Here is a 26,405-nt window from a genome sequence, read left to right on the forward strand (position 1 = left end):
ATGGCAGATTACAAATCTTTCTGGTATATTCGCAGGCAGCTGTAACATCCTTAAACTGCCACCACTAGCAGATGTGACCTGTCCATTCTCCAGGGCCCCCTCATGGTGGGGACTATGCACAGAGAAATTCTGCCTCAAGGTCACTAATTAAATGCAAGGTAGCACCAAGACAAGGATAATGAATGCATGTGGTTTTCAGACAAGACTTTTCTTAAACTTATGAGGAAACTTGTCTCCATCAAACATATCTTTCCCCATTCCTGTTTTTACAGGTCAGTGAAGAGCAGTTTGACAGCCTCCACAGGGCATGTATGTGCTGATATGCAGGCAAATCTTGCAACACCTCCCCCAGGAACACTCCCCTTGCCACTGCTCTCTATCCTAAAGTCTCCAAGTATTGGGTCCCCATTCTTTCTCACCCTTTTGATTGCTCCCCAGGAATTTGCATGAAGTCTTTTTGTCTTTCAAGTTGATAATTAGCAAATCTGGTAAACCAATCCTTTCTATTTACTGAGGTGAGAAAACTAAGAGGCTCCCAGGGAACACCCCTTTCTTCCAAGTAACAATTGTATTTCGACAGTGGCTCAAACTAAACTTTTTTGCATACTTAGTGACTTTTAAACTCTAAGAGTGGACATAAAGAAGTAGAATATTGTTTTCATTATAAAAGTAGTATGGAAATTTACTTGGAGGAAAACTGCTGCATGTTAACAGTTTATAACTCTCCACAAGTTTTAGAATAGTTGAAAAACTGTGTGTAGACATATATCTCTCTAAATATATCTTTTATATATTTTATAAATAATATCTTCTTATTAAGTACTAGCTATAGTACATATAGTATTTAATATACATATTATACATGTGTGTATATAATACATATCTTAAGTACTATCTTTCTATAAAAATTATATAATGCTGAATAATCTAATTAATAAAAAAGAAGATAGTATTTTTTATACATTGTAAAAATTTATAAATTACAGAAATAAAGTAAAATTCCAAATCCCATCCATTAAATAAGAAATGGGTAAATTTTGCCCCTACTTTTCCCTTGATAATTTTAAAAGTTATTGAAATCCTCTACATAAAATTTAATGATATTTTTAAAAATCAACGGACATAGCACACGCTTTCTCATTATTAAAAGTTAATCACAAATATTCTTTTGACGGCTGCACAATATTCAAGACAACAAATGTACCAAAATTCGCTTATCATTTCTCTCATTGTTGGATACCTGCATTATTTCTAGATTGACTTTTGATTAAAGACGATGGGGGGAAATGCACACAATCATCTTTGAGGCCTTCTGAAACTAAATGAAAATAACAGACTCTGGTTTGTTTGGTCATAAACTGCCAAGGATAAAGAGAGAATAGGAGGGAAAAAACCCCAGCATTTATTATTCAACAAATTTTGGATGTTAGAAAGCAGACAAGCAAGTGGTGACTGACTTAGCTCAGATAACTGACTCAGCTGACCAGGGAAAACTGAATCTAAGGTCAGTGAGGCAGATCCAAGATGTAATTCAATTTAAGTTTCAGAACTCACGAAAGGCATAGGATTGACTACAGTGGGCTCTCAGAAAATAGGGATGAATGGAGTTATAATAACTCCTTGACAGCCCTGCCCATTCTGACCCAAGAATAGAGATTTCTCTTCTTCAAAAGATGTGACTAAGGGTCTTGGGCCTCGGGGATGTTAGCAAAATTGAGATGGGATTGCTGTATTAAAAATAGTATGATAGGGACTCCCTGGTGTTGGAAGGTGTTAAGACAAAGCACATGAAGGTATCCACAGCCACTGCAGCTCCAGTTCAATCCCTGGCCAGGGAGCTACCCACATGGTGCAGCAGACCTCTTCTGACTTGCCTGCTGCTCCCCTCTGCAGTGTGTTTTGGTCAGTCTGCCTGTTCTGTTCCCCACTCTGTCTCTGGTGAATCCTCTCACCCCACACACACTCTGGCCTGTACCTCAGTTCTTGTGTGCATAAAAAAATAAAAAAAAATTAAAAATTAAATCTTTAAAAAAAAAAGTATATGCTCCATTTATCTGTTGAAGGGCACTTGGTTTGGTTCTGTGATTTGGCAATTGTAAACAGTGCTGCTACATACATACATGGAAATAGATCTTTCTTTGTTAGATTTTTTCATTTAAAAAAAAATTTATCTTTATTTATTTATGCATGGAAGAACTGAGATGTAGGCCAAAGGTGCAGGGGTGAGAGGATTCACTAGAGACAGAACAGGGAGCAGAACAGGTGGATTAACTGAAATATACTGCTGAGGGGAGCAGTAGGTGAGACAGGAGAGGTCTGCTACGCTATGTGGATTAGATCCCTGGCCAGAGATCGAACTCATGTGACAGTGGCAGGCAATAGCTTGATAGCCTGAGACTTTAAGCTCTGTGTCACCAGGGAGGCCGCTCTTATTTGACATTATTTTATGAATATCAACTATAAATTTTTGTGTACAAATCAAACATATGATTTCATTTCTCTTAGGTAAAAATCTAGGAGTGAAATGATTGAATCTTAAGGGATGTGAATAGTTAATGTCTTAAGGAACAGTTTTCCAAAGTATCCACTTACATTTTACATTTCTGCTGTGTGAAAATTCCAGTTGTTCAATTGCATTCCTACTGTTTGACAGTTCCTATTACTTCATATTACTGCGGGTCCTTGGTATGGTTGATGTTATTAATTTATTTTTTTAAAGATTTATTTATTTATGCATACAAGAACTGGGGTACAGGCCAGAGATACAGGGGGTGAGAAGCTTCACCAGAGAGAGTGGGGAGAAGAACAGGCGGATCTGCTGAAATACACTGCTGAGGGGAGCAGCAGATGAGACAGGAGAGGTCTGCTGCGCCATGTGGGTTCTCCTTGGCAGACCGAGGATTGAATTTGTGCTGCAGAGATTGCGGATTGTTTCATAGTGCAGTGCTTAACCCCTTGCACCACCAGGGAGGTCCTGATGTTATTAATTTAAAGATGTTAATAGTTATGTGTTGTTAACTTATTGTGGTTTTAAATCCTATTTTCCTCATGCAGAACTACGTTGAACATATTTTCATGAGCTTATTGACATACCTTCTTTTTTTAAAAGAGTTATTTATTATTTATGTATACAAGAACTGGGGTACAGGCCAGAGGTGTGGGGGGGTGAGAAGATTCACCAGAGATAGAGTGGGGAACAGAACAGGTATATTGACTGAAATACACTGCTGAGGGGAGCAGTGGGCGAGTCAGGAGAGGTCTGCTGTGCCATGTGGGTTGCTCCCTGGTTGGGGATCAAACTTGTGCTGCAGTGGCTGTGGACAGCTTCATAGGTTAGTATCTTAACCCCTTGCGCCACCAGGGAGGTCATCTTCTTTTTTTTTTAAGATTATTTATTTATGCATACAAGAACTGGCGTACAGGCCAGAGGTGTGGGTAAGAGGATTCACCAGAGACAGGGTGGGGAACAGAACAGGCAGACTGACTGAAATACACTGCTGAAGGGAGCAGCAGGCAAGACAGGAGAGGTCTGCTGAGCCATGTGGATAGCTCCCTGGCCTGTGGGGGATGGAATTTGTGCTGCAGAGACTGCAGATAGCTTCACAGTGCTGTGCTTAACCATTCTGGCCACCAGGGAGGCTCTTCACATATCTTCTTTAGTGAATGTATATTCAAACCTTTTTAAATTGAGTTTTTTTAATTTCAACTTTTTATTTTGTATGTTGAGTGCTGAGCATTCTTTGCATTCTGGATATAAGTCCTTTATCAGATAGGTTATTTGCAAATACTTCCATTCTGTGGCTTGTCTTTTCATTCTTCATTCTCTTATTGAAATGTAAAACCAGAAATTCATAATTTTAATGAAGTACCACTTTTCTTTTATGGATTGTGTTTTTGGTGTCATCATGTCAAAGAAAATTTTGGTTAATTCAAGGTCAGAGGGCATCCCTGGTGGTGCAAGGGGTTAAGATGCTACCCTATGAAGCTGTCCACAGCCACTGCAGCACAAGTTTGATCCCCAACAAGGGAGCAACCCACATGGCACAGCAGACCTCTCCTGACTCGCCCGCTGCTCCCCTCAGCAGTGTATTTCAGTCAGTTTTCCTGTTCTGCTCCCCACACTGTCTCTGGTGAATCCTCTCACCGCCCACATCTTGGCCTGTACCCCAGCTCTTGTATGCATAAATAAATAAATCTGTAAAAAAAAAAAATTCAAGGTCAGAAAGGTTTTTTTTCTAAAATTTTTATGGTTTTAAATTTTATCATTGACCCATTTCGAGTTAATTTTCAAGTAAAGATCAAAATTTAATGTTTGGATGTGCATATCTCTTGTCAAATATTCATTAACTTAAATATATATGGATCTGTTTTTGCATTCTGTGCACTGTTCCAGTGATCTAAGTGTCTATCTTTATACCAATATCACACTACTGTAGCTTTATAAGAAGTCCTGAAGTTAGGTAGAACAGTCCTTTAACTGCTTTCTTTTGGGTATTCTAGAGTTTTGTTATTTTGTTTATTTTAGGTACTTTTCTAATTTTTTAAAAGAATTTGTTAATTTTTTTAAAGATTTATTTTATTTATTTATGTATACAAGAACTGGGGCCAGAGGTGCAGGGGGGTGAAAGGACTCACCTGAGATAGCGTGGGGAGCAGAACAGGTGGATTGACTGAAATACACTACTGAGGGGAACAGCGGAAGAGACAGGAGAGGTTTGCTTTGCCATGCAGGTTAGCTCCCTTATCCAACTCAGGTTCTTTTTTTAAATTAATTAATTAATTAATTAATTAATACAAGCCCTGGGTACAGTCAGAAGCGTGAGAGGGTGAGAGAATTCACCAGAGCCAGAGTGGAGAGCAGAACAGGCAGACTGACAAAGTACACTACTGAGGGGTAAACAGGCGGCAGGAGAGGTCTGCGCGCCATGTGGGACCGTCCTCCAGTGGCGGGGGAGCAGCCGGGGATGGGATCCAACTGGCGCTACAGAGGCTGTGGGCAGCTTCACAGCCCAGCGCTCAATCGCTGCGCCCCCCCGGGGGGGGGGCTTGTATATTGTGGGTATCTCCCTGGCTGGCTGAGGATCGAACTCATGCTGCAGAGCCTGCAGACAGCTTCATAGGTTGTGTCTGAACCCCTTGTGCCACCAGGGAGGTCCCCAGATTCCACATTTTTGCCAACACTTCTTTTCTTTTCTTTTCTTTTCTTTTCTTTTTTAAGATTTATTTTAATTTATTTTTGTGTGGAAGAACTGGGGTGCAGGCCAGAGGAGCAGGAGGGTGAGAGGACTCACCTGAGACAGAGTGGGGAGCAGAACGGGTGGATCTACTGAAATACACTGCTGAGGGGAGCAGAGGGAGAGACAGGAGAGGTCTGCTTTACCATGTGGGTCAGTTATCGAACTCGTGCTGCAGTGGCTGGGATAGCTTCATAACACTGAGACTATAACCCCTGAGCCACCAGGGAGGCCCCCAACACTTATTTTCTATTCTTTCTTAGTGAGTATGAAAAAGTAAGCATCTAATTGTTGTTTGGATTTGCATTTATCTATTAACTATTTTTTTTAAGATTTTATTTTATTTTGTTTTATTTTTTAGAGAGGCATGTATTTTTATTTATTTATTTGTTTTGTTTGTTTGTTTATACATGCACTGGGTACAGTCAGAAGCGCGGGAGGGTGAGAGAATTCACCAGAACCAGAGCAGGGAGCAGAGCAGGCAGAAGGACCAAAGTACACTGCTGAGGGGAGCAGCGGGCGGCAGGAGAGGTCTGCGCGCCATGTGGGACCCTCCAGGTGGGACCCTCCTCAGGTGCCCGGGGGCAGCTGGGGATCGAACCTGCGCCGCAGAGGCTGCGGGCAGCTTCGCAACCAGCGCTCAACCGCTGCACCACTGGGGAGGCCCTATCTATTAACTATTGATGTTGATTATATTCTCCTGTGCTTTTTACATTTGTATATCCCTTTGGAGAAATGTCTATTTAAGTCTATTAAAAATGTCTTTTTTTTTCTTTAAAGATTTATTTATTTATGCATATAAGAACTAGCCCTTTTTAAGTCTGGAAGGAAGACTCCAGAATATTATTTTCCTAGTGTATGTATGTTTAATATTTCTGCCTATCTCTTTGGGGGAAAAAAAAAACCTCAACTGACAGATATCATCCAAGTGAGACTTAGTGTTACTATAAAGATATTTGCCTTCAGTGTCTAGGGAATTAGAGGAGAAAAATTTTCTAGAATAAATGGGTAGTACATCATTTGTGGTCTCTATTCTTCTCTCATCAACTACTCCACCGCTGCTATTCCTTTGTTAATATGTGAGGTTGTCTAGCAGTGAGAATCTAGAGCAGATTTATCTGTTTGGAGAAGCATATGCAAGGGGAAAACCAAGGTCTTTTCGTTTATGTTTCATTTATGGGTTGGCAGTGGGAGCAGAAGGATGTTTTGATGATTTACATAAAAACTATAGGTACAGAAGGGAAGCACCAGCAGTTGTTCCCCTTTGCTAGAAACAAATGTCTCAGTAAATAGGATTATTATACTTTTGTGGGGTTTTTTTCCTAACAAAATTATCTCTATTTCCATGAAATTCTGAGTTCATAAAACCTTCCTTTCTTGTTATATTAAAGCTCATGGGCCTGATGACCAGGTAGAACAAGCAGGATGAAAGGTAGCATTGTTTTCCTTTTATCCCAGTGTCAATTACTATAAAAGATCTCTTTTGATCAACAGTGTCTTAAACGAGTAAACATTTGGCTCTGTGATGTTTTGAACCTTTTCTATAATAATCTTTTTTTTAAGATATATTTATTTATGCATACAAGAGCTGGGGTACAGGCCAGAGGTGCAGGGTTGAGAGGATTCACCAGAGACAGAGTGGGGAGCAGAACAGGCGGGCTGACTGAAATACACTGCTGAGGGGAGCAGCGGATGAGCCAGGTGAGATCTGCTGCACCATGTGGGTATCTCCCTGGCAGGTCAGGGATCAAACTCATGCTGCAGAGGCTGAGGATTGCTTCACTTTGCTGTGCTTAATCCCTTGCACCACGAGGGAGGCCCTGTTTTGTACCTTATCTTTTTTTTTTTTTAAGATTTATTTATTTATTTATTTATACAAGCATTGGGTACAGTCAGACTCGCAGGAGGGTGAGAGAATTCACCAGAGCCAGAGCAGGGAGCAGAACAGACCGACTGACAAAGTACACTACTGAGGGGAGCAGCGGGTGGCAGGAGAGGTCTGCGTGCCATGTGGGACCCTCGCCAGCAGCTCGGGATGGAACCGGGACTGCAGAGGCTGTGGCAGCTTTGCAGCCCAGCGCTCAACTGCTGCGCCACCGGGGAGGCCCTGTTTTGTACCTTTTCAATGAAGCAAGATGTTAAAACAAAAAGCCAAGTTCAAGACACTATTTTTTTTTTTTAAGATTTATTTATTTATGCATACAAGATCTGGGGTGCAGGCCAGAGGTGTATTGTGGGGGGGCAGGGGGTGAGAGGATTCACCAGAGACAGAGCGTGGAACAGGACAGGCAGACTGACCGAAGTACACTGCTGAGGGGAGCAGCGGGGCGAGTCAGGAGAGGTCTGCTATGCCATGTGGGTTGTTCCCTGGGTGGCCAGGAATCAAACTCTTGCTGCAGTGGCTGCAGATTGCTTCATAGGTTGCATCTTAACCTTTGTGCCACCAGGGAGGCCCCAAGACACTATCTTTTTTTTTTTCCCTTAAAGATTTATTTATTTATTTATTTATACAAGCACTGGGTACAGTCAGAAGCACTGGAGGGTGAGAGAATTCACCAGAGCCAGAGCGGGGAGCAGAGCAGGCAGAAGGACCGAAGCACACTGCTGAGGGGAGCAGCGGGCGGCAGGAGAGGTCTGCACGCCATGTGGGACCCTCCTCCAGTGGCCAGGGAGCAGCCCGGGATCGAACTGGCGCTGCAGAGGCTGCGGGCAGCTTTGCAACCCAGTGCTCAACCACTGTGCCACTGGGGAGGCCCTCAAGACACTATCTTTTGACAGACAGTTAAGGAACCAGCTTGGAAGACTTTGGCAGTCAAAAACATCTCTATTTTGCTAACACAGAAGCTTTGGATAAATCCCCACTCCTGGGTTTCCTAGGAGCACTACATAGCCTAGCTCCTACCCTTGATTTATTTGGCAAACAACCTCTTTTCTTTGCCAAGTTAACAATACTGTGACCCAGCCAAATAGTTCTTGTAGTACACCTGAGTTTTAAAGGTGTGGCCTTTGTGTGTTTCAAATTTCAAAAGCTTGAAACTTGGCATGATTCCTGATATGCTCAATACTTTTCTTTTCTTTTCTTTTTTCTAAAAGATTTATTTACTTATATATACAAGAGTTGCAGTACAGACCAGAGATGCGGGTGGTGGTGGTGGTGGTGGTGGTGGTGGTGGTGGTGAGAGGATTCACCAGAGACAGAGAACAGAACAGGCAGGCTGACTGAAATACACTGCTGAGGGGAGCAGTGGGTGAGACAGGAGAGGTCTGCTGCACCATGTGGGTAGCCCCCTGGCAGGCTGGGGATCGAACTCGTGCTGCAGAGGCTGCAGACAGCTTCATGGGTTGCATCTTATGCCCTTGCACCACCAGGAAGACCCAATGCTTTGCTTTGTTTTTCTTTCCTTTTCTCCCTTGCTCCCTTCATCCTCCCTTCCTCTCCTCTCCCTTCCTCTCCCTTCCTCTCCCTCCTTCCCCTCCTTTTTCCTTCTATCCTTTACTCTGACTTTCAGTTTCCCTTCTTCCCTCTTTCTCTTCCCTCTTTCACTTTCACATTTTTCCCAGACCACTTAGTTTATAAAAAGAAAAATGACCATCTGACTCACAAACCTATGGACTTCACTGAATCCAAAGTAAGACTCATAAAAAGGATTGTGAGTGAGCCTTCCCCAGCTTTTGTTAATTACCTGAGTTCTGTAACCAAAGGATGACCTAAAGCTCAGCTAATGAGAGAAAGCAGTTCCTTCTGGGGCACAGTCAGTTCAAGGATGTTTTGTTAAGACTCCTGCCCAAGGTTCCTACAATGACAGGCCAGGTAGGATACCAGAACCTGCAGATGGTACTACATGCAGGCTGGTAACATGCTCTCAGATAATTACAAGCCCATTCTCATTATTTCCACTTCCTTCTTTCTTTTATTTGACAAATGCATTACAATTTTTTAGAGTAGAGAATTTTTTTTATTTATGCATACAACAACTGCGGTACAGGCCAGAGGTGCAGGAGGTAAGAGGATTCACCAGAGACAGTGTGAGGAGCAGAACAGGTAGACTGACTGAAATCACTGCTGAGGGGAGCAGCGGGTGAGACAGGAGAGGTCTGCTGCGCCATGTGGGTAGCTCCCTGGCCAGGGATTGAACTCATGCTGCAGAGGCTGTGGATAGCTTCATATGTTGCGTCTTAACCCCTTGCGTCACCAGGGAGGCCCCTAGAGTAGAGAATCTTTATGAGGAAACCTATTGCTTTTCCCAGAGAGCTCTTGGGTAAAAGAAGGATGAACAAGGAGGATTTTAAATAATCAACATTGCTCATCTTAAGCTAGTTTTAAAATTTCACTGGGACATTGCTAACCACATACAAATGGAAGCAAGGAGTTGCTTCCCTAATTTGTGAGCAAGGGTGGTATTATGCTGACATTCCTCCACACAAAGTTCTAAGAGAAAAACTGATCTAACAGGAAAGAGTGCTCCTATTTTTTTAGGAAAATTTAATGCTTGATCTCAGTCTCCTCACCTTCCACCCTCCTTTTGATCTATCTTTCATTATATAGAATAACACATCTTGGATTTTACATCAGTGAAAGGGGGCCATTTCACAGAATACCAAGATGGTTGCACTTTTGAATAGTAACATTTTCAGATCCCAAACATATTCAACCTTGACAGAGGCTTAGTGAAAAATGTCTAAAAGCTTCTACAAAGGAAGAAAAAAAGCTCAGGACTAGTGTTTCCCCCTTTCAAATTAGATTGAGCTCTGAAAAGCAACCATTATGTGAATAAGAGGGATAAAGAAGATAACCAGAGGCCAGACGATTCTGTAACAGAATGACTGAGTTTGTCTCCCAAAAATAAGTTTATGACTTGAGTCTCACAGATTTGAATGCCTTGCAGGTCCAAAGCATGTGCTTTCTAAAGATAATGGCTACGTTTAGTTGTTGTGCACGACTTGTTTTGTTTAACTACATCCAGCCCCATCAGACGGGAAGAATGGGCCTCTGTGATTTACCATCTTTGTGTTGATTTGTAACCACGATCCACATGAGTCGTGGGAGGGAGGCAGAAAATCCTCCAATTAGAAATATAACCTTGTTTCATAGAAGAAGCACAAAGCCAAGGCAGAGGTGAATGCTAACAAGTGACTTTCCTCTTGCTGTTCAGAACAGACAGGGTATTGTGCCCCATACTGGTTGATCCAGTCTTTGGTTTCATGGTTTTCTGCTCCTGGGCCAGAATATTGGTTGGTGCTTTTCAGAAGTTGTAATTATTACATATTGTGCCTCCTGGGCATGAAAGACTGAAGAAGCTTCAAGACTGGAAATTGTGGGTTCAGAAACAGCAAGCCACCCGGTTCAGCTTTGGGGTTTTTAACCAGCAACCAGCAGCTGATCTATTCTTTTTAAAAATAAAGAAATTAATCCAGTGACTTTTTTGTGTTCCTATCAAAATCTTGAAACAACAATAACAACTTGATTGTCTCCTTCACCCAGAAGGAACTTTGCACATGAAAGACATAAAACGTTTTGTGGAGCAGAACATTCTTTGAAAGCTCTGGGTAGAAGAAAGCACTTGCTTAAGGAACTTAATTGATAGAAACAGTGCAGCCTGGATAGGCTGCCTGAGTTCAAAGGCACCGCTTCTAATCCCAAACCATTTTAATTTTACTTAACTTTTATTTCTTTCTGGGTGACTAAACTGCAAATGTCTATTAATCTACTGCCAAGTAATTCTTCTTAAGAAGGTGGATATTTTACAAGATTCATAGCCAGGAGCCTCTGTCAGGAATACTGGTAGTAGGGTTTTGCCTAGATAAAAACAGAGGCATGGGAAAGTAGGTCATTCTATTTTGTATGTGGGACAGACACTCTGTCTCTGGCAAGGTTGCACTGATTACAAACAATAAGGCACTAGTATTTCTTTAAGTTTGGAAATGTAATGCCTCTGGCAATACATGATCTTAGAGAGTGGAGCCTAATGTTTTCATACTTGAGATTTTGTGTTAGTAGAACAGCCAGAAAGTCCATTGTTGAAAGGACAGTCATCCAATTCACACATAAGCAGGTAGAGAGAAAGTTCAGCTTCAGGAGATGACATTGAATATTTGGGGGATGAACAAGGAGAATGCAGAAATGGTCTACTGCAGCCGAGAAATGGGTGGCTGTTGGAAGAACCATATACTACAAGAGATCAATAATAATACTTCCAGATTTTCACACTAGGTGTTTGGGCATTTTTTTAATAGCCCATTTGAGAGTTAAAGAACTTACAGAATGATCATGTATAATAACTTCAGCAGAAGTAACTTCTTGAAAACAGCAAACACTGATCTACATGGCCCAGCTTTGATTGGTTATCTTCATAAAATGAATGGCCAGAATCACAATATGTTAGATCAAAATGCAGCCACTCTTTTTCTTGATATTTATTCTCCGGGGGGCGGGGGGAGTAAGGGGAATTGATTTTTTGAAATGATTGTACTCTCTTGTTTGAATGACTCCTAAGTCTTTCTACAATCTTGCAAATCAACTACAAGCTTGCATTACTCTGCTCATTCTTTCTTTTCAATGAACTAACATATTAGTATTAATTGACTTTAATAGAGTGTTCAAGGAGAGTTGAGGGAAAAAATCTGTTTATTAAACATTGTATGGATCTTTTTTTTAATTGCATTATCCTTTAGGGCTGGCACCGTTGAGTATGAAATATTGTTAAAAATGAACTGACAGGGGGCCTTCCTGGTGGCGCAAGGGGTTAAGACGCAACCTATGAAGCTGTCCACAGCCTCTGCAGCACGAGTTCGATGCCCAGCCAAGGAGTTACCCACATGGCGCAGCAGACCTCTCCTGACTCACCTGCTGCTCCCCTCATACATACATACATACATACATTCATACATTCATACATATATATATATATATATATATATATAATCAAGGGACAAGTGAAAACCTCAGGGAAAGGAATTATGTTGCTCCACTTCTAAGATTTCTCTAGATATGCTTTATTTTTTTTAAAGAAATCTTTTTTTTTTTTTTAATAGAGGCATGTTTGTTTATTTATTTATTTGTTTGTTTGTTTTTGTTTATACATGCACTGGGTACAGTCAGAAGCGCGGGAGGGTGAGAGAATTCACCAGAGCCAGAGCGGGGAGCAGAGCAGGCAGAAGGACCGAAGGACACTGCTGAGGGGAGCAGCGGGCGGCAGGAGAGGTCTGCGCGCCATGTGGGACCCTCCTCCGGTGGCCGGGGAGCAGCCGGGGATCGAACCGGCGCCGCAGAGGCTGCGGGCAGCTTCGCAACTCAGCGCTCAACCGCTGAGCCACCGGGGAGGCCCTCTCTAGATATGCTTTAATACTCCATACTGAATACGGATGAGAGATCTGTGTTTCTTCATTAGCACTATGGTAGTCCATATGCACGCATCAAGGCAGAGATGAGATCCTCCATTGTCATAGCCACGAAGAACAGTAGAATGTGGTTGTGCTCAAGAAATACCCTTAAACTAATCCCCTGTCTGTCTTCCTCCAAGCTTCCGCAGATTCACTCGATCCAACAGTGTGACAACAGCAGTACAGGCCGACCTGGACTTCCATGATAATCTGGAAAACTCTCTGGAGTCTATAGAGGACAATTCGTGTCCCGGTCCAATAGCCAGACAGTTCTCCCGGGATGCCAGCACCTCCACGGTCAGCATCCAGGGCTCAGGAAACCATTACCACGCCTGTGCAGCTGACGACGACTTCGACGCTGATTTTGACCCCTCGATTCTGCCGCCTCCGGATCCCTGGATTGACTCGATCACTGAAGACCCTCTGGAAGCTGTTCAAAGGTCAGTGTGCCACCGGGACGGCCACTGGTTTCTGAAGCTTCTCCAGGCAGAGCGAGACCGCATGGAAGGCTGGTGCCAGCAAATGGAGAGAGAGGAGCGAGAAAACAACCTGCCGGAAGACAGTAAGTAACCCGGCGCCGCACCTGCATGCACCGCGCTCAGGCCTGGGGTTCTCTGTGCTTCTAGACTTTCCTTCTCTGCCAATGTCACTTGTTTCACACCCCAAACATGTATAAGACCTGGGCAATTCCAGCTGGGAAGTTAGACACCTCTGTGCTACACAGGAAAACCACTGGCAGATGTAACCATCTCTTACTCCCCCCAACCTGTGACTTCTAGTTCTAGATCTTTTCTTGTCTGCAAAGTATTCAGTCCAACATGAGGGTGGCTTCGTGTTCTCACATCGGTCCTCTTCCCAAGATGTTCCTGAAGTGGTGCTGATTGTCAGAAACAGGCAATAACTCCAATTAGCTTAAGGTCCACAGATACATGTGCATCCGGTATTTATAATCCTAGTTTTATTACTTTTAGTAACATAGAACATTAAAATAGGGCTAGTGAGGGCCTCCTTGGTGGCACAAGGGGTCAAGTCTCAGCACTATGAAGCTATCACCAGCCACTGCAGCACCAATTCCATCTCCAGCCAGGGAACTAATCTACATGGCACAGCAGACCCCTCCTGTCTGCCTGCTGCTCCCCTCAGCAGTGTATTTCAGTAGATCTGCCTGTTCTGCTCCCCACTCTGTCACTGGTGAATCCTCTCACACACACACACATGCTCACACACACCTCAGCCCTACCCCTCCAGTTTTTGTATGCATAAATAAATAAAAATAAATCTTTAAAAAAGATAGAGCTAGTGATGTATAGTCCAGTAGAAGTCCACCCCTATTTATATTGTCCGTTTAGTATCTGGTTTAGCTGCTTATCTGATATTCTCTTTTAATCTGATATTTCCTGATCTGAGACTAGATTTATTTCAGTCAAAGTTTGCAAAGTAAAGGGTTAAAGTAAGTGATAAAATAAAACATGATGGAAAAAATTAAATAAGGAGACTTTCACACCATTAATTCAAACTTGGCCTTTTAACAACAACAATGATTCCTATTAGCAAATGACAAAGAAATACAATCTGATATCACCTCAATTCTGAGGCACATTTTCAACCATTTTAAAACTGAGAATATAGCTTATAAATGTGTATTTTGATGTTGCATGTTTATTTTTCTCTGAAAAACTATTATTAAATGAATGGTGAATCTTTCAACTGATGGTATTTTTTTTTGTTTTGTTTTGTTTTGTTTTAAGATTTATTTATTTATACATACATACATACATACATACAAGCACTGGGTACAGTCAGAAGCACGGGAGGGTGAGAGAATTCACCAGAGCCAGAGCGGGGAGCAGAGCAGGCAGAAGGACCGAAGTACACTGCTGAGGGGAGTAGCGGGCGGCAGGAGAGGTCTGCTCGCCATGTGGGACTCTCCTCAGGTGGCCGGGGAGCAGCCAGGGATCGAACTGGTGCTGCAGAGGCTGCAGGCAGCTTTGCAACCCAGCGCTCAACCGCTGCACCACCGGGGAGGCCCTACTGATGGTATTTTTGAATCAAAGTGGTAGGCATTAAGACTTGCCTCATTTTTGTGTGGGAATCACCTAGGAAAGTCATGTGTGACAACACTTTTTATTTTTATTTATTTTTTTATTTTTTAAAGATTTATTTATTTATGCATACAAGAACTATGGTACAGGTCAGAGGTGTGGGGTGAGAGGATTCACCAGAGACAGAGTGGGAAACACAATAGGCAGATTGACTGAAATACACTGAGGGGAGCAGCAGGTGAGTCAGAAGAGGTCTGCTGCGCCATATGGGTCGCTTCCTGGCCAGGGATCGAACTTGTGCTGCAGTGGCTGTGGATGGCTTCATAAGTTGCATCCTAACCCCTTGCACCACCAGGGAGACCTGGCTTTTTATGTTTTAAGATTTATTTTTATTTATTTATGCATACAAGAACTGGGGTATGAGTCAGAGGTGTGGGGGTAAGAGGATTCACCAGAGACAGAATGGATAAACGGATTGACTGAAATACACTGCTAAGGGGAGAAGCAAGGGAGACAGGAGTGGTCTGCTGCACCATGTGGGTTAGCTCTCTGTCTGGAATCGAACTCATGCCTTAGTGTCTGGCAATAACTTGATAGTGCTGAGCCTTAACCCCTTGCACCACCAGGGAGGTTCGTGATACAGTGTTTTAAACCTACTTTTAAAGTCATCCTTTAGGGCCTCCCCGGTGACTCAGTGGTTGAGCATTGGTCTGCGAAGCTGCCCACAGCCTCTGCAGTGCCAGTTCGATCCCCGGCCGCCAGCCGCCGGGCGAGGGTCCCACATGGCTCGACAGACCTCTCCTGTCTGGCCCGCTGCTCCCCTCAGCAGTGTACTTTGGTCCTCTTTCTGCCTGTTCTGCTCCCCGCTCTGGCTCTGGTGAATTCTCTCACCCTCCCGCGCTTCTGACTATACCCAGTGCTTGTATAAATAAATAAATCTAAAAAAATAAAAAAAATAAAGTCATCTTTTAACTTTCTATCATCAGAATTTTAAAATATGCAAAAAACAAGTTTAATATAATGAACCACTATGTACCCATCATCCAGTTCAATAGTTGATCAGTCTTATTTTATTTTCCCTGACTAGTTATTATTTTTGACAGAATAGCCTAAAGAAAACCCAAGGCTTCATATCACTTCATTACATATCTCACTCTGAAAAGCACTTTATTTTTTTAAAAGATTTATTTTATTTGTGTGCATACAAGAGTTGGGGTACAGGCCAGAGGTGGGGGGGAGTGAGAGGATTCACCAGAGACAGAGACAGAGTGGGGATCAGAACAGGCAGACTGACTGAAATACACTGGTGAGGGGAGCAGTGGGAGAGTCAGGAGAGGTCTGCTGCACCATGTGGGTATCTCCCTGGCCAGGGATCAAATTCATGCTGCAGTGGCTGCAGATAGCTTCATAGGTTGCGTCTTAACCCCTTGCGCTACCAAGGAGGCCCAAAGACTTTATTTTGTATATAACCATCATGCATTGTCATCCCTAACAAAAAGAATAGCAATGTCTTAATAATTAGATCTACAGGGCCTCCCTGGTGGCGCAAGGGGTTAAGACACAACCTATGGAGCTGTCCGCAGCCACTGCAGCACAAGTTTGATCCTTGGCCAGGGAGCTACCCACATGGTACAGCAGACCTCTCCTGGCTCACCTGTTGCTCCCCTCAGCAGTGTATTTCAGTCAGTCTGCCTGTTTTGTTCCCCCTCTGTCTCTGGTGAATCCTCTCAGCCCCCACACCTCTGGCCTGTACCCCAGTTCTTATATGCATAAATAAAAAATCCTTAAATAATAATAATAATTACATCTACAGCCTATTATAAATCATGTTAACTAGACTTACTAAATGAGTCTAAGTAATTGTGTCATGGAGTAGTGAGGGTTCCACAAAGGAAACATTTTTTTAAAAGGTTTATTTATTTATTTGTGCATACAAGGACTGGGGTGTAGGCCAGAGATGTGGAAGTGAGAGGATTCACCAGAGACAGAGTGAGGAGCAGGACAGGCAGATCTACTGAAATGCATGCTGAGGGGAGCAACGGGTGAGATGGGAGAGGTCTGCTGTGCCATGTGGGTTAGCTCCCTGGCCAGAGATCAAACTCATGCCTCAGTAACTGGTGATAGCTTGATAGCACTTTATTTTTTTTAAAGATTTATTTTTTTATGCATACAACAGTTGGGGTACAGGCCAGAGATGCAGGGGGTGAGAGGATTCACCAGAGACAGAGCAGGGAACAGAACAGGCAGTGACTGAAATACACTGCTGAGGGGAGCAGCGGGCGAGACAGGAGAGGTCTGCTGTGCCATGTGGGTAGCTTCCTGGCCAGGGATCAAACTCATGCTGCAGAGGCTGTGGATAGCTTCATAGGTGATGTCTCAATCCCTTGTGCCACCAGGGAAGCCCAACCCCATATATTTTCTAAGGTAAAATCTTATTGCAGGGCCTCCCTGGTGGCCAGGTGGTTGAGCTACACACTGTGAAGCTGTCTGCAACCTCTGCAGCACAGATTCGATCTTGGCCAGCAGGGGAGAAACCCACATGGCACAGCAGACCTCTCCTGTCTCACCCACTGCTCCCCTCAGCAGTGTATTTCAGTCAGCCTGCCTGTTCTGTTCCCTGCTCTGTCTCTGGTGAATCCTCTCACCCTCCCGCAATCTGACCTATACCCCGGTTCTTGTATAAATAAAGAAATCTTTAAAAAAACATTTAAAAATAAAAATCTTATCACAAAATCAGATTCGCATCCTTTGTTTGGGATGAATGAGAAAAATATTTGCATTTTGAAAGGTATACTACTGGTGAGGTACCAAAAAGTGGACATAAAGGAATCGCCCAATCACTTGCTCTTCCAGAATTTTACTTCAATTGTTATGTAAAATATGGACTTACAATTTTTACATTATTTTTAAATTTTTTAATCATTGTTCTTTTTGTTTTAAATCCCAAAGTCCTTTTTTCTTTTTTTTCTTTTTTTTAAAAAAGATTTATTTATTTATTTATACAAGCACTGGGTACAGTCAGAAGCGCGGGAGGGTGAGAGGATTCACCAGAGCCAGAGCGGGGAGCAGAGCAGGCAGAAGGACCGAAGTACACTGCTGAGGGGAGCAGCAGGTGGCAGGAGAGGTCTGCGCGCCATGTGGGACCCTCCTGTGGTGGCCGGGGAGCAGCCGGGGATCGAACCGGCACTTTAGAAGCTGCGGGCAGCTTCGCAACCCAGCGCTCAACCGCTGCGCCACTGGGGAGGCCCTCATTGTTCATTTTTAAACAATATTTTGTTCCTCCCACCCCCTCAGACTGAGTCCCCATAGAGTTTCCTTCACCAATGCACCCGTGCACCATCACCTCAGTCCCCTGTGCTCCTCCCTCCCTCCCTCTCATCCCTCTCCCTCCTCCTCCTCTGCAGTATATCTCTGATTTACAATTGCCTGTTTTGCTTTGTTGTGTTTTGTACTGTTATTATTTTTATACACTGATGTCTTATTTGTTTCCCCTATATTTCTGTTATAAGTGAACCCATCCAATATTTTTCTTTTTCCTTCTGGCTTATTTCACTGAGCATAATCCCTTCTAGCTCCATCCACGTTGCTGTGAATGGCATGAGTTTATCTTTTTTGATTGCTGAATAATATTTCATTGTGCATATATGCCACATCTTCTTTGTTTTTTTTTTAAGATTTATTTATTTATCCATTCATTTATTTAATTATACAAGCACTGGGTACAGTCAGAAGCGCGGGAGGGTGAGAGAATTTACCAGAGCCAGAGCAGGGAGCAGAGCAGGCAGAAGGACCGAAGTACACTGCTGAGGGGAGCAGCGGGCGGCAGGAGAGGTCTGCGCGCCATGTGGGATCCTCCTCTGGTGGCTGGGGAGCGGCCGGGGATCAAACCGGCGCTGCAGAGGCTGCGGGCAGCTTCGCAACCCAGCGCTCAACCGCTGTGCCACTGGGGAGGCTCCTGCCACATCTTCTTGATCCAGTCATCTGTTTTGGGGCATTTGGGTTGTTTCCAGGTTTTACCTATTTTAAATAGTGCTGCAATAACATAGGGGTGCAGGTGCTCTTTTGAATCAGTGTTTTTATGTCCTTTGGGTAGAGCCTAGGAGTGGAATTGCCAGGTCATATGGTAGCTCCATTTTTAGTAGACTGAGGAACCTCCAGACAGCTTTCCATAGTGGTTGGAACAGTCTGCACTCCCACCAGCAATGCAGGATAGTTCTTTTTTCCCCACAACCTTGCCAACATTTGTTGTTGCTTGTTTTTTTCATATGTGACTTCTTACTGGTGTAAGGTGGTATCTCAATGTGGTTTTAATTTGCATTTCCATGATGATAAGGGATGTTGAACATTTTTTCATATGCATGTTAGCCATTTGCATTTCCTCTTTGGAGAAATGTCTTTTAAGTTCTTCTGCCCATTTCTTGACTGGATTGTTTATTTTGTTTTTGTTGAGTCATGTGAGTTCTTGGTATATCTTTGTGATCAGTCCCTTATCAGTTGACTGGAGTGTAAAGATTTTTTCCCAGTCAGTGCGGTGTATGACAACATTTATTATAAAGAATAATTTGCTGTCTTTGTACACAAAAGTGCCACTACCCCATCATTAATAAATCATACTTTTTTAGGACATACTCTAAAGTAGAGATGAAGTTTCTCAGATCTGTCTCTTTATTTTATGAGATCACTGCCTGGGGTGAGGTTTGAGGGACATGATGACAAATGGGCAAAGAGAAATAGGAGAGGGAGTAGTTTGGAGGGGCTTTGCTTTAAAGTACCCAACTAAGTAAATTAGTCTTAGATGTCAAGTATGCAGTTAAAACTGGGGAGTTGGTCTCCATTTGTAGTTTGAATCATATTTCAATATCAGAATTTTCTTTTATAATAAAAATTTTATACAACACCAATAAATATGACAAAAAGAGTGGCAGTCTGAGTCTTATCTGTCCAACCTCTATGAGTCCCTATACCAAGATCCCTAACAGCCGCCACCTGAAAAAACTCTAGAATTCCTACAATATAGTTTGAAAGCCAATGTCTATAGTGAAAACCTTAAATTACTAATTTTATTTTATTATTATTTTTTAAAGATTCATTTTTTTATTTTATACAAGAACCAGTGTACAGGCCAGATTTGTGGGATGGTGAGAGGATTCACCAGAGATAGAGCGGGGAACAGAAAAGGCAGACTAACGAAATACACTGCTGAGGGGAGCAGCGGGTGAGGCAGGAGAGGTCTGCGGCTGGCTGGGACCTCCTGCAGCAGGATTGAACCGGCGCTGCAGAGGCTGCAGACAGTTTCACAGTTCTGAGCTCAAATGCCTGCGCCACCAGGGGAGGCCCTTAAATAACTAATTTTATTTTTATTTTTTATTTTTTTTAAGATTTATTTATTTATTTATACAAGCACTGGGTACAGTCAGAAGCGTGGGAGGGTGAGAGAATTCACCAGAGTCAGAGCAGGGAGCAGAGCAGGCAGCAGGACCGAAGTACACTGCTGAGGGGAGCAGCAGGTGTGGCAGGAGCGGTCTGGGCACCATGTGGGACCCTCCTCCCGTGGCCGGGGAGCAGCCGGGGATCAAACCGGCGTTGCAGAGGTTGCGGGCAGCTTTGCGACCCAGTGCTCAACGCTGCGCCACCGGGGAGGCCCAAATAACTAATTTTTAAAAATATAATTGACGGGCTTCACTGGTGGCGCAAGGAGTTAAATCTCAACACTATCAAGCTATTGCCAGCCACTACAACACAAATTCGATCCCCGGCCAGGGAGCTAACCTACATGGTGCAGCAGACCTCTCCTGTCTCACCCACTGCTCACCTCAGCAGTATTTCAGTCAATCTGCCTGTTCTCTTCCCCATTCTGTCTCTGGTGAATCCTCTCACACCCCTCTCCCCCACACCTCTGGTCTATACCCCAGCTCTTGTATGCATAAATAAATAAAATAAATCTTTAAAAATATATATAATTGAATCATCTTAGCTCAAACTACGAATACAGTGTTAGAGGGAAATAGCCTTAATGCGTGCTTTTTAAAAAATGTACAAAGCTGGTTCCAATTAGTAACATCTATTCATATAAGCCAAACTTGCCTACAAAATTCATTCAAGTCTCATCTTGGCCTCACCTTCTGGAAGTCTCTGTGGAATGCCTCCCCTCGGGCTGAATTAGGTGTGTCTCCCTGGTGCTTCTTTAATAGCCTGAATATGTGTCTATCAGGTATTTCAACTTTATAATAATCCATGTATCCCTCCCTCCACTGAAAAGTGTGCTTTCTGAGGACAGAAATTATTCTTATCTCATTCATCTTTATATTCACAGACTACCTTATAATTCCTGGCACACGGAAGGGGATTAGGGAATATATTTTAGAGTTCTGGAATTATTTTGGATTGTTTTATGAAAGTTTTTTTTTTAAGATTTATTTATTTATGCATACAAGAACTGGGGTACAGGCCAGAGGAGCAGGGTTGAGAGGATTCACCAGAGACAGAGTAGGGAACAGAACAGTCAGACTGACTGAAATACACTGCTGAGGGGAGCAGCGGACGAGCCAGGTGAGGTCTGCTGCGCCATATGGGTAGCTCCCTGGCAGGTCGGGGATTGAACTCATGCTGCAGTGGCTGCGGATTGCTTCATAGTGCTGTGTCTTAACCCATTGCACCACCAGAGAGGCCCCTATTTTACGAAAGTATTTTACTTAGCAAAACTTAATTCTAAGTACCTAAAGTCAGTGAGCAGCTTGTAGTTACTATTGCCAGAAGCTGGAAGGGTCATTCCCTTGTGAGGTGATAAGCTCCTCTGATCAGGACAAGGATTTGGCAGAGAGAGGAGCACCTGCCACAGCGAGGGTAGAAAGGCCTTCTGTGTGGGTCAGCTGAATTGGCTAGATGAACCCTATGTCCCTTCCAGCCCTCAGGATGCCATTCCATTCCACAAGCACTTTTCTACTTTCAGTTCCCTCAGAGGTGCAAAGCAGGGGTGTCCACCCACTAGCATCCCAAGTTCTAAAGAGTGCAGAGGTGAATGCCTCTGGTCAAAGAATGCCAGGTCAAAGAGCTGCCAATTAGAATTCAGATCAGTGAGAATCTGACTGGAAAGCTGAGCGACCCTCCACTCCAGGGGAAGAGAGACTATGAACACATATAAGAATATTTGTTTTGCCCTCACAATACCATCAACAATCACTAGAGCCTTTGACAGGTGTTGTTTTATTTGCCCTCCTAACAGCTCTGGCATATTGTTGCCCAAGGTCACAGAACATAGAAGTGTCTGATGGAACAGATACAACATGAATAACATTTGACAAGATAAAGATACTTTGTATGTGCTGTCCCCTGCAGTTCCTTATACATACCTGTCCCTAGTTCTTTGGTAACCACTAATTCTCTGGTTTAACCTTTTCTTTTTACATAAGAGGGATGGTAAGGAAGAGAGGTCAACCCTGTTTGACAGCATAGCCAATTTCTGAGTAACCAGCTTTAAAAAAAAAATCTGTGTCCACTAGGAAACTTAGCTTGGATAAATGGGTCCAGCACAGATATACCCACCTCTCAGTCAAACCATCTGGGTCTTCTACAAGGTGAGCCTCTTTTCAGGGAAGATGACTAAGGTAAATCCCTCCCCAGAGAGCTAGTCTTTAAAGTTGTTGGATAAAGGTAAGTAGAATAGTCTGAGTAAAAGAGAAGATTCTAACCGTACTTGCTTAATTTATTTTGTGGGGCACCAGAACCTTTCCAATTTTTAAATATATTTTTTAAAGATTTATTTATTTATGTATACCAGAGCTGGGTTGTAGGCCAGAGGTGTTGGGGTGGGAGCTGACAGGATTCAACAGAGACAAAGTGGGGAGCAGAACAGGCAGATTGACTGAAATACACTGCTGCAGGGAGCAGTAGGCGAATCAGGAGAGGTCTCTGCGCCATGTGGGTAACTCCCTGGCCAGGGAACGAACTCGTGCTGCAGTGGCTAAAGATAGTTTCGTAGGTTGTGTCTTAACCCCTTGCGCCACCAGGGAGGCCCTCAGTGATCCATTATTTTATGATGCCATTATCCTGATTCTGACAGTTGCTTTCTAAGGATATTGTTTGGGGCATTTTAGGACTAGAAAACAGCTTCCTGGTTTACCTGAAACTGGATAAATGTGTGGAATGAAGGGAAGATGGAAAACAAGCTCTTGTGGTAGCCTAGTCATCTCAAGCTACATTTTTGGAAAGTGTAACTATAAATTCTTTGGGTCGGTAGAGCTATTATTATCTCTGATTAAAGAAAAAAAAAGCGCAGCGAGGACTTCAGTTCTTTCTTTAAACCTTCATTCCTAACAGTCAATAGTATGTTTGGGCTTGATAACAAAATGATGAAAATCTGCAGGGAGGGAGGTTTCCTTCCAGTCAGCAGCTGACAGAATGCTTATTCCCGCAGCACTTGAAGTAAAATGATCCAAGCTTTTCTCAGACAATGAGGCCCTTGTGTGTAACAGCTGTCTCGGGGAGATGGCTCAGTGCTATTTGACCGTGGCTTGTATGTTCCATAGATACGTCTGGTATTATCTGACCGGGAATGAAACGTCCAGATGGAACTGAATGCTTCTAACTAGGAATGCAGTCTACCACCGCGGGTAAAAAACATAGGTTCGGGTTTCAGTTGCCATCAGATGAAATACTGGTTGATTGTACTTGGAAATTTATCTTTGCCTTCTGAATTGTGGACAACTTATATGGGAAATTTTCAGGTTTTATCTGAAACATACTGACCAGCCCAGAGTGTGTGCAGGAGGCAGATTAATTCCACTTTAATTTTGCCTGGTAATCGCATCCAAGTTAGTGAAACTTGGCCTTGAGTCCCCCTAGAAGGCTATGAGCCTTGGCAGTGAATGTGGAGCTGGTAATGAAACCTGAAATGGGGTTTGCCTGGTTTCAGGTTGAGTTACGGAAGCTGTGCACAGTCATCACTGTGATGGTCTATCTGTGCGATCGCCAGGCTCACTCTGTCCTGGGTTGCCTGTGGCATGTCTCTGCAGCCTGTGAAACAGTGGGTGGCAGGAAAAACAGCCCTCTATGATTTTTGCAACTCATCTGCCTCCAGCCCTTGTGTATTTCTAAGCAGGGAGAGGCTGGTTGCATTCTAGCTCTTTTCTGTGTTTTCTCATCTTACTTTTGAAGTGGCTTCAAAAGTCCCTCCCCTCTCATTCTTACACCCCCACCCCCAACTGGATAGTCTTTTTTTTAAGGTCTGGCCCAACCTGAAATTAGTGACCACAGAGGAAGTGGGAGTAATGAAAAGGAAATCATATGTAATGTACCATATGTTTAGCTCTCTGGAAGGCTCAGCTCTTTTCACTTATGCAGCACTGGGCACAAAGGTGTAGGTGACAGAGGTTCAGTACAGATCACCCTTTTGTGGCATGTGTTTCATTGGGGGTGGTCTCGAGGAGGAGGCTAAGGCAAGGAGAGGGGGAGTGGTGTGGCAAGTTGAAGGCAAAACGAGGTCAGGAGACAGATCTGTTCCCCAGGCAGAGATTGCAGGGACAGAGTCTGACACTTGGAGCCAAGTCTCTGAGTTTTTTCTCTGACAAGAACATTTCTGTGGAATATGATTGTGATGGACTTCAGATGCTGTATTTCAGTCTTCTATACTGAGGGAAACGTTAAGCAATTTCATTTCATTCAACTACCAAAGTCTCAAAAACTATACTTATCTATGTGATGTATATGATATTACTGTTTCATGACTGATGTAAATTGAGATATGGATTGACTCATAATCATATTTTACCAATATGAATTGGAATATGGACTGGGGGAAAGGGGAGTGAAAGTAGCTGATTATTTTTAACTTGCCCTTTATAATGTTTTTTCGCTATCTTTTAGCCCTGTGCAAGTTCTGGGCTTAGTCTATGCGAAACTTTCTGCCTGAGAATTCTGTTCTTTATTCATTAGCCATCATGGTTTCAGTGCCTTAAAAAAAAACCAAACCTCTTATTAAATGCAAAGCAGCTACTGTCAGCCAGAAATGAAACAGATCTATGTTTTCTATGGAGACCTTTTGTTGACAGCAGCTCTGGATCAAAAATGTGTTGGAGAAGCAACTGGGCAGTTCATTGGCGGAATTCTTTCCCACGGGCACATACTTGTAAATAAAAATATCTCCACCTGGATAATACCAACTTGAAATCACATAGATTTGGTCTGGCAAATCCACATGGCTAAAATAAGTGGTTTTTTTCATATATCTTTTCCATTTTCACCCCTAAAAGCTACAATATTTAAAAAAAAGAGAGAGTAAAAAGAAGTCAGAAGTTAAGGGTAAGGAGATTTAATTCACCCAAGAACATGTTCAACTTTGTCCCAAATAGCTTGGCTCTTCCAGCCCCAGCCAACACAACAAACATTTTAAATAGAAACAGGAGTAGCCCAGCTGGGACTATACAGCTAATTGGTTGCTATTATAACTTAAAAGTGGTGCTTGACACCATACAACCTTAAAGAATCAGAATGCTATGACTTGCAGTTTGTAGATAGTTTGTTGATGAGTAAATTAATTTCAAAACTTATTATTGGGCCTCCCTTGTGGCACAAGGAGTTAAGTTGCAGCACTATGAAACTGTTGCCAGCCACTGCAACAAGAGTTTGATCCCTGGTCACGGAGCTACCCACCTGGCGTAGCAGACCTCTCCTCTCTCGCCTACTGCTCCCCTCAGCAGTGTATTTCAGTAAATCTGCCTGTTCAGCTCCCTACTCTGTCTCTGGTGAATCCTCTCACACACCCCCACCCTGCACCTCTGGCCTATACCCCAGTTCTTCTATGCATAAATAAATGATTAAAAAAAATTTAAAAACAAAAAACCAAACTTATTCCTTCAACAGGATGGAAAGGGTTGCTTGAGTGCACTTATGCCATCAAAGGGTTTATGGTCTGGCTAAAAAGTCACACATATGAGTAGATCATGCTGGAAAGAATGTGACATAGCAGAGACAAAGCTTTTGAGGAGCAATCCACAGGGAGTGGTGAAAGGAGATAGGGCTTTCTGAGGAGGTTCACCTGCACAGGGGAAGAACCCGTGCAGGCACCCAGGCAGCAGGCGTCCCCAGCTCAGTGTTTAGTCTGAGCAAGACACTGAAGAAAGAGACCACATTTGGATTTGGAAACTAGGGGCTTTGAGGGAGGGCTCAGAGGCAAGGTTGGACAGGCCGACCCTCCCTCCACACCAGTGAAAGGCATTTCCCACAAATCCCATGAATGAGTGAGAACCATAGAAGAGTTGTAAGCATGGGAATTACACACAATAAGACCCTCTAGTTCCCATAATAAAGCCACGTCTCCAAGATAGATAAGGGAAAGAAAACATTCATATTGTCGGTGGGATAAGGGAGCCTTGGTAACCTAACTGTAATCAACTGGGGAATCCTGACAGGAACATGGGTTGAGGAAGCTGAGAGGGATGGAGCAGGTTAGATGAGCTACTCTCAAGTCAGAGGGGCTGGTATGCACTGAAATTACAAATTTGAGGAACATAAACACCAAATAATTGAAACCAGAAAAATGGATGAGTTCACTCAAGGGGGATAAAGAAAATCGGCTGACGATAGAGTTTTGTGTTCAACATTTGCGAGGTGGTGTGAAGCAGACAAGTCCATAAAGGTACAGAGAAGGCAGCACTAGGGCCAGAGCTGTGTTGTGAGAACCAAGAGATTCCAATTTCCTTTGTGCCAAATGCAGAGATATAAGAGATGGGGAGGTTCGGGGACCACGCTGCAG

The 26,405-nt window shown here is 43.2% G+C and overlaps 1 protein-coding gene across 19 annotated transcripts in view; it reads left to right on the forward strand.

The window, feature by feature from the left end:
- The window catches only part of DLGAP1 (DLG associated protein 1), a gene marked incomplete at both ends in the record, with an annotated part of 338,395 nt that overhangs the window by 298,959 nt on the left and 13,031 nt on the right, over positions 1-26,405 (forward strand). For all 19 annotated transcript variants that reach the window (XM_084252591.1, XM_084252592.1, XM_084252580.1 and 16 more), the window contains one exon: positions 12,755-13,176. In XM_084252591.1, coding sequence (XP_084108717.1) covers positions 12,755-13,176 — 422 coding nt within the window. The remainder of the gene's footprint in view (positions 1-12,754; positions 13,177-26,405) is intronic.

This window comes from Talpa europaea (assembly GCF_964194135.1).
Source record: "Talpa europaea genome assembly, chromosome: 13".
Lineage (NCBI taxonomy): Eukaryota > Metazoa > Chordata > Mammalia > Eulipotyphla > Talpidae > Talpa > Talpa europaea.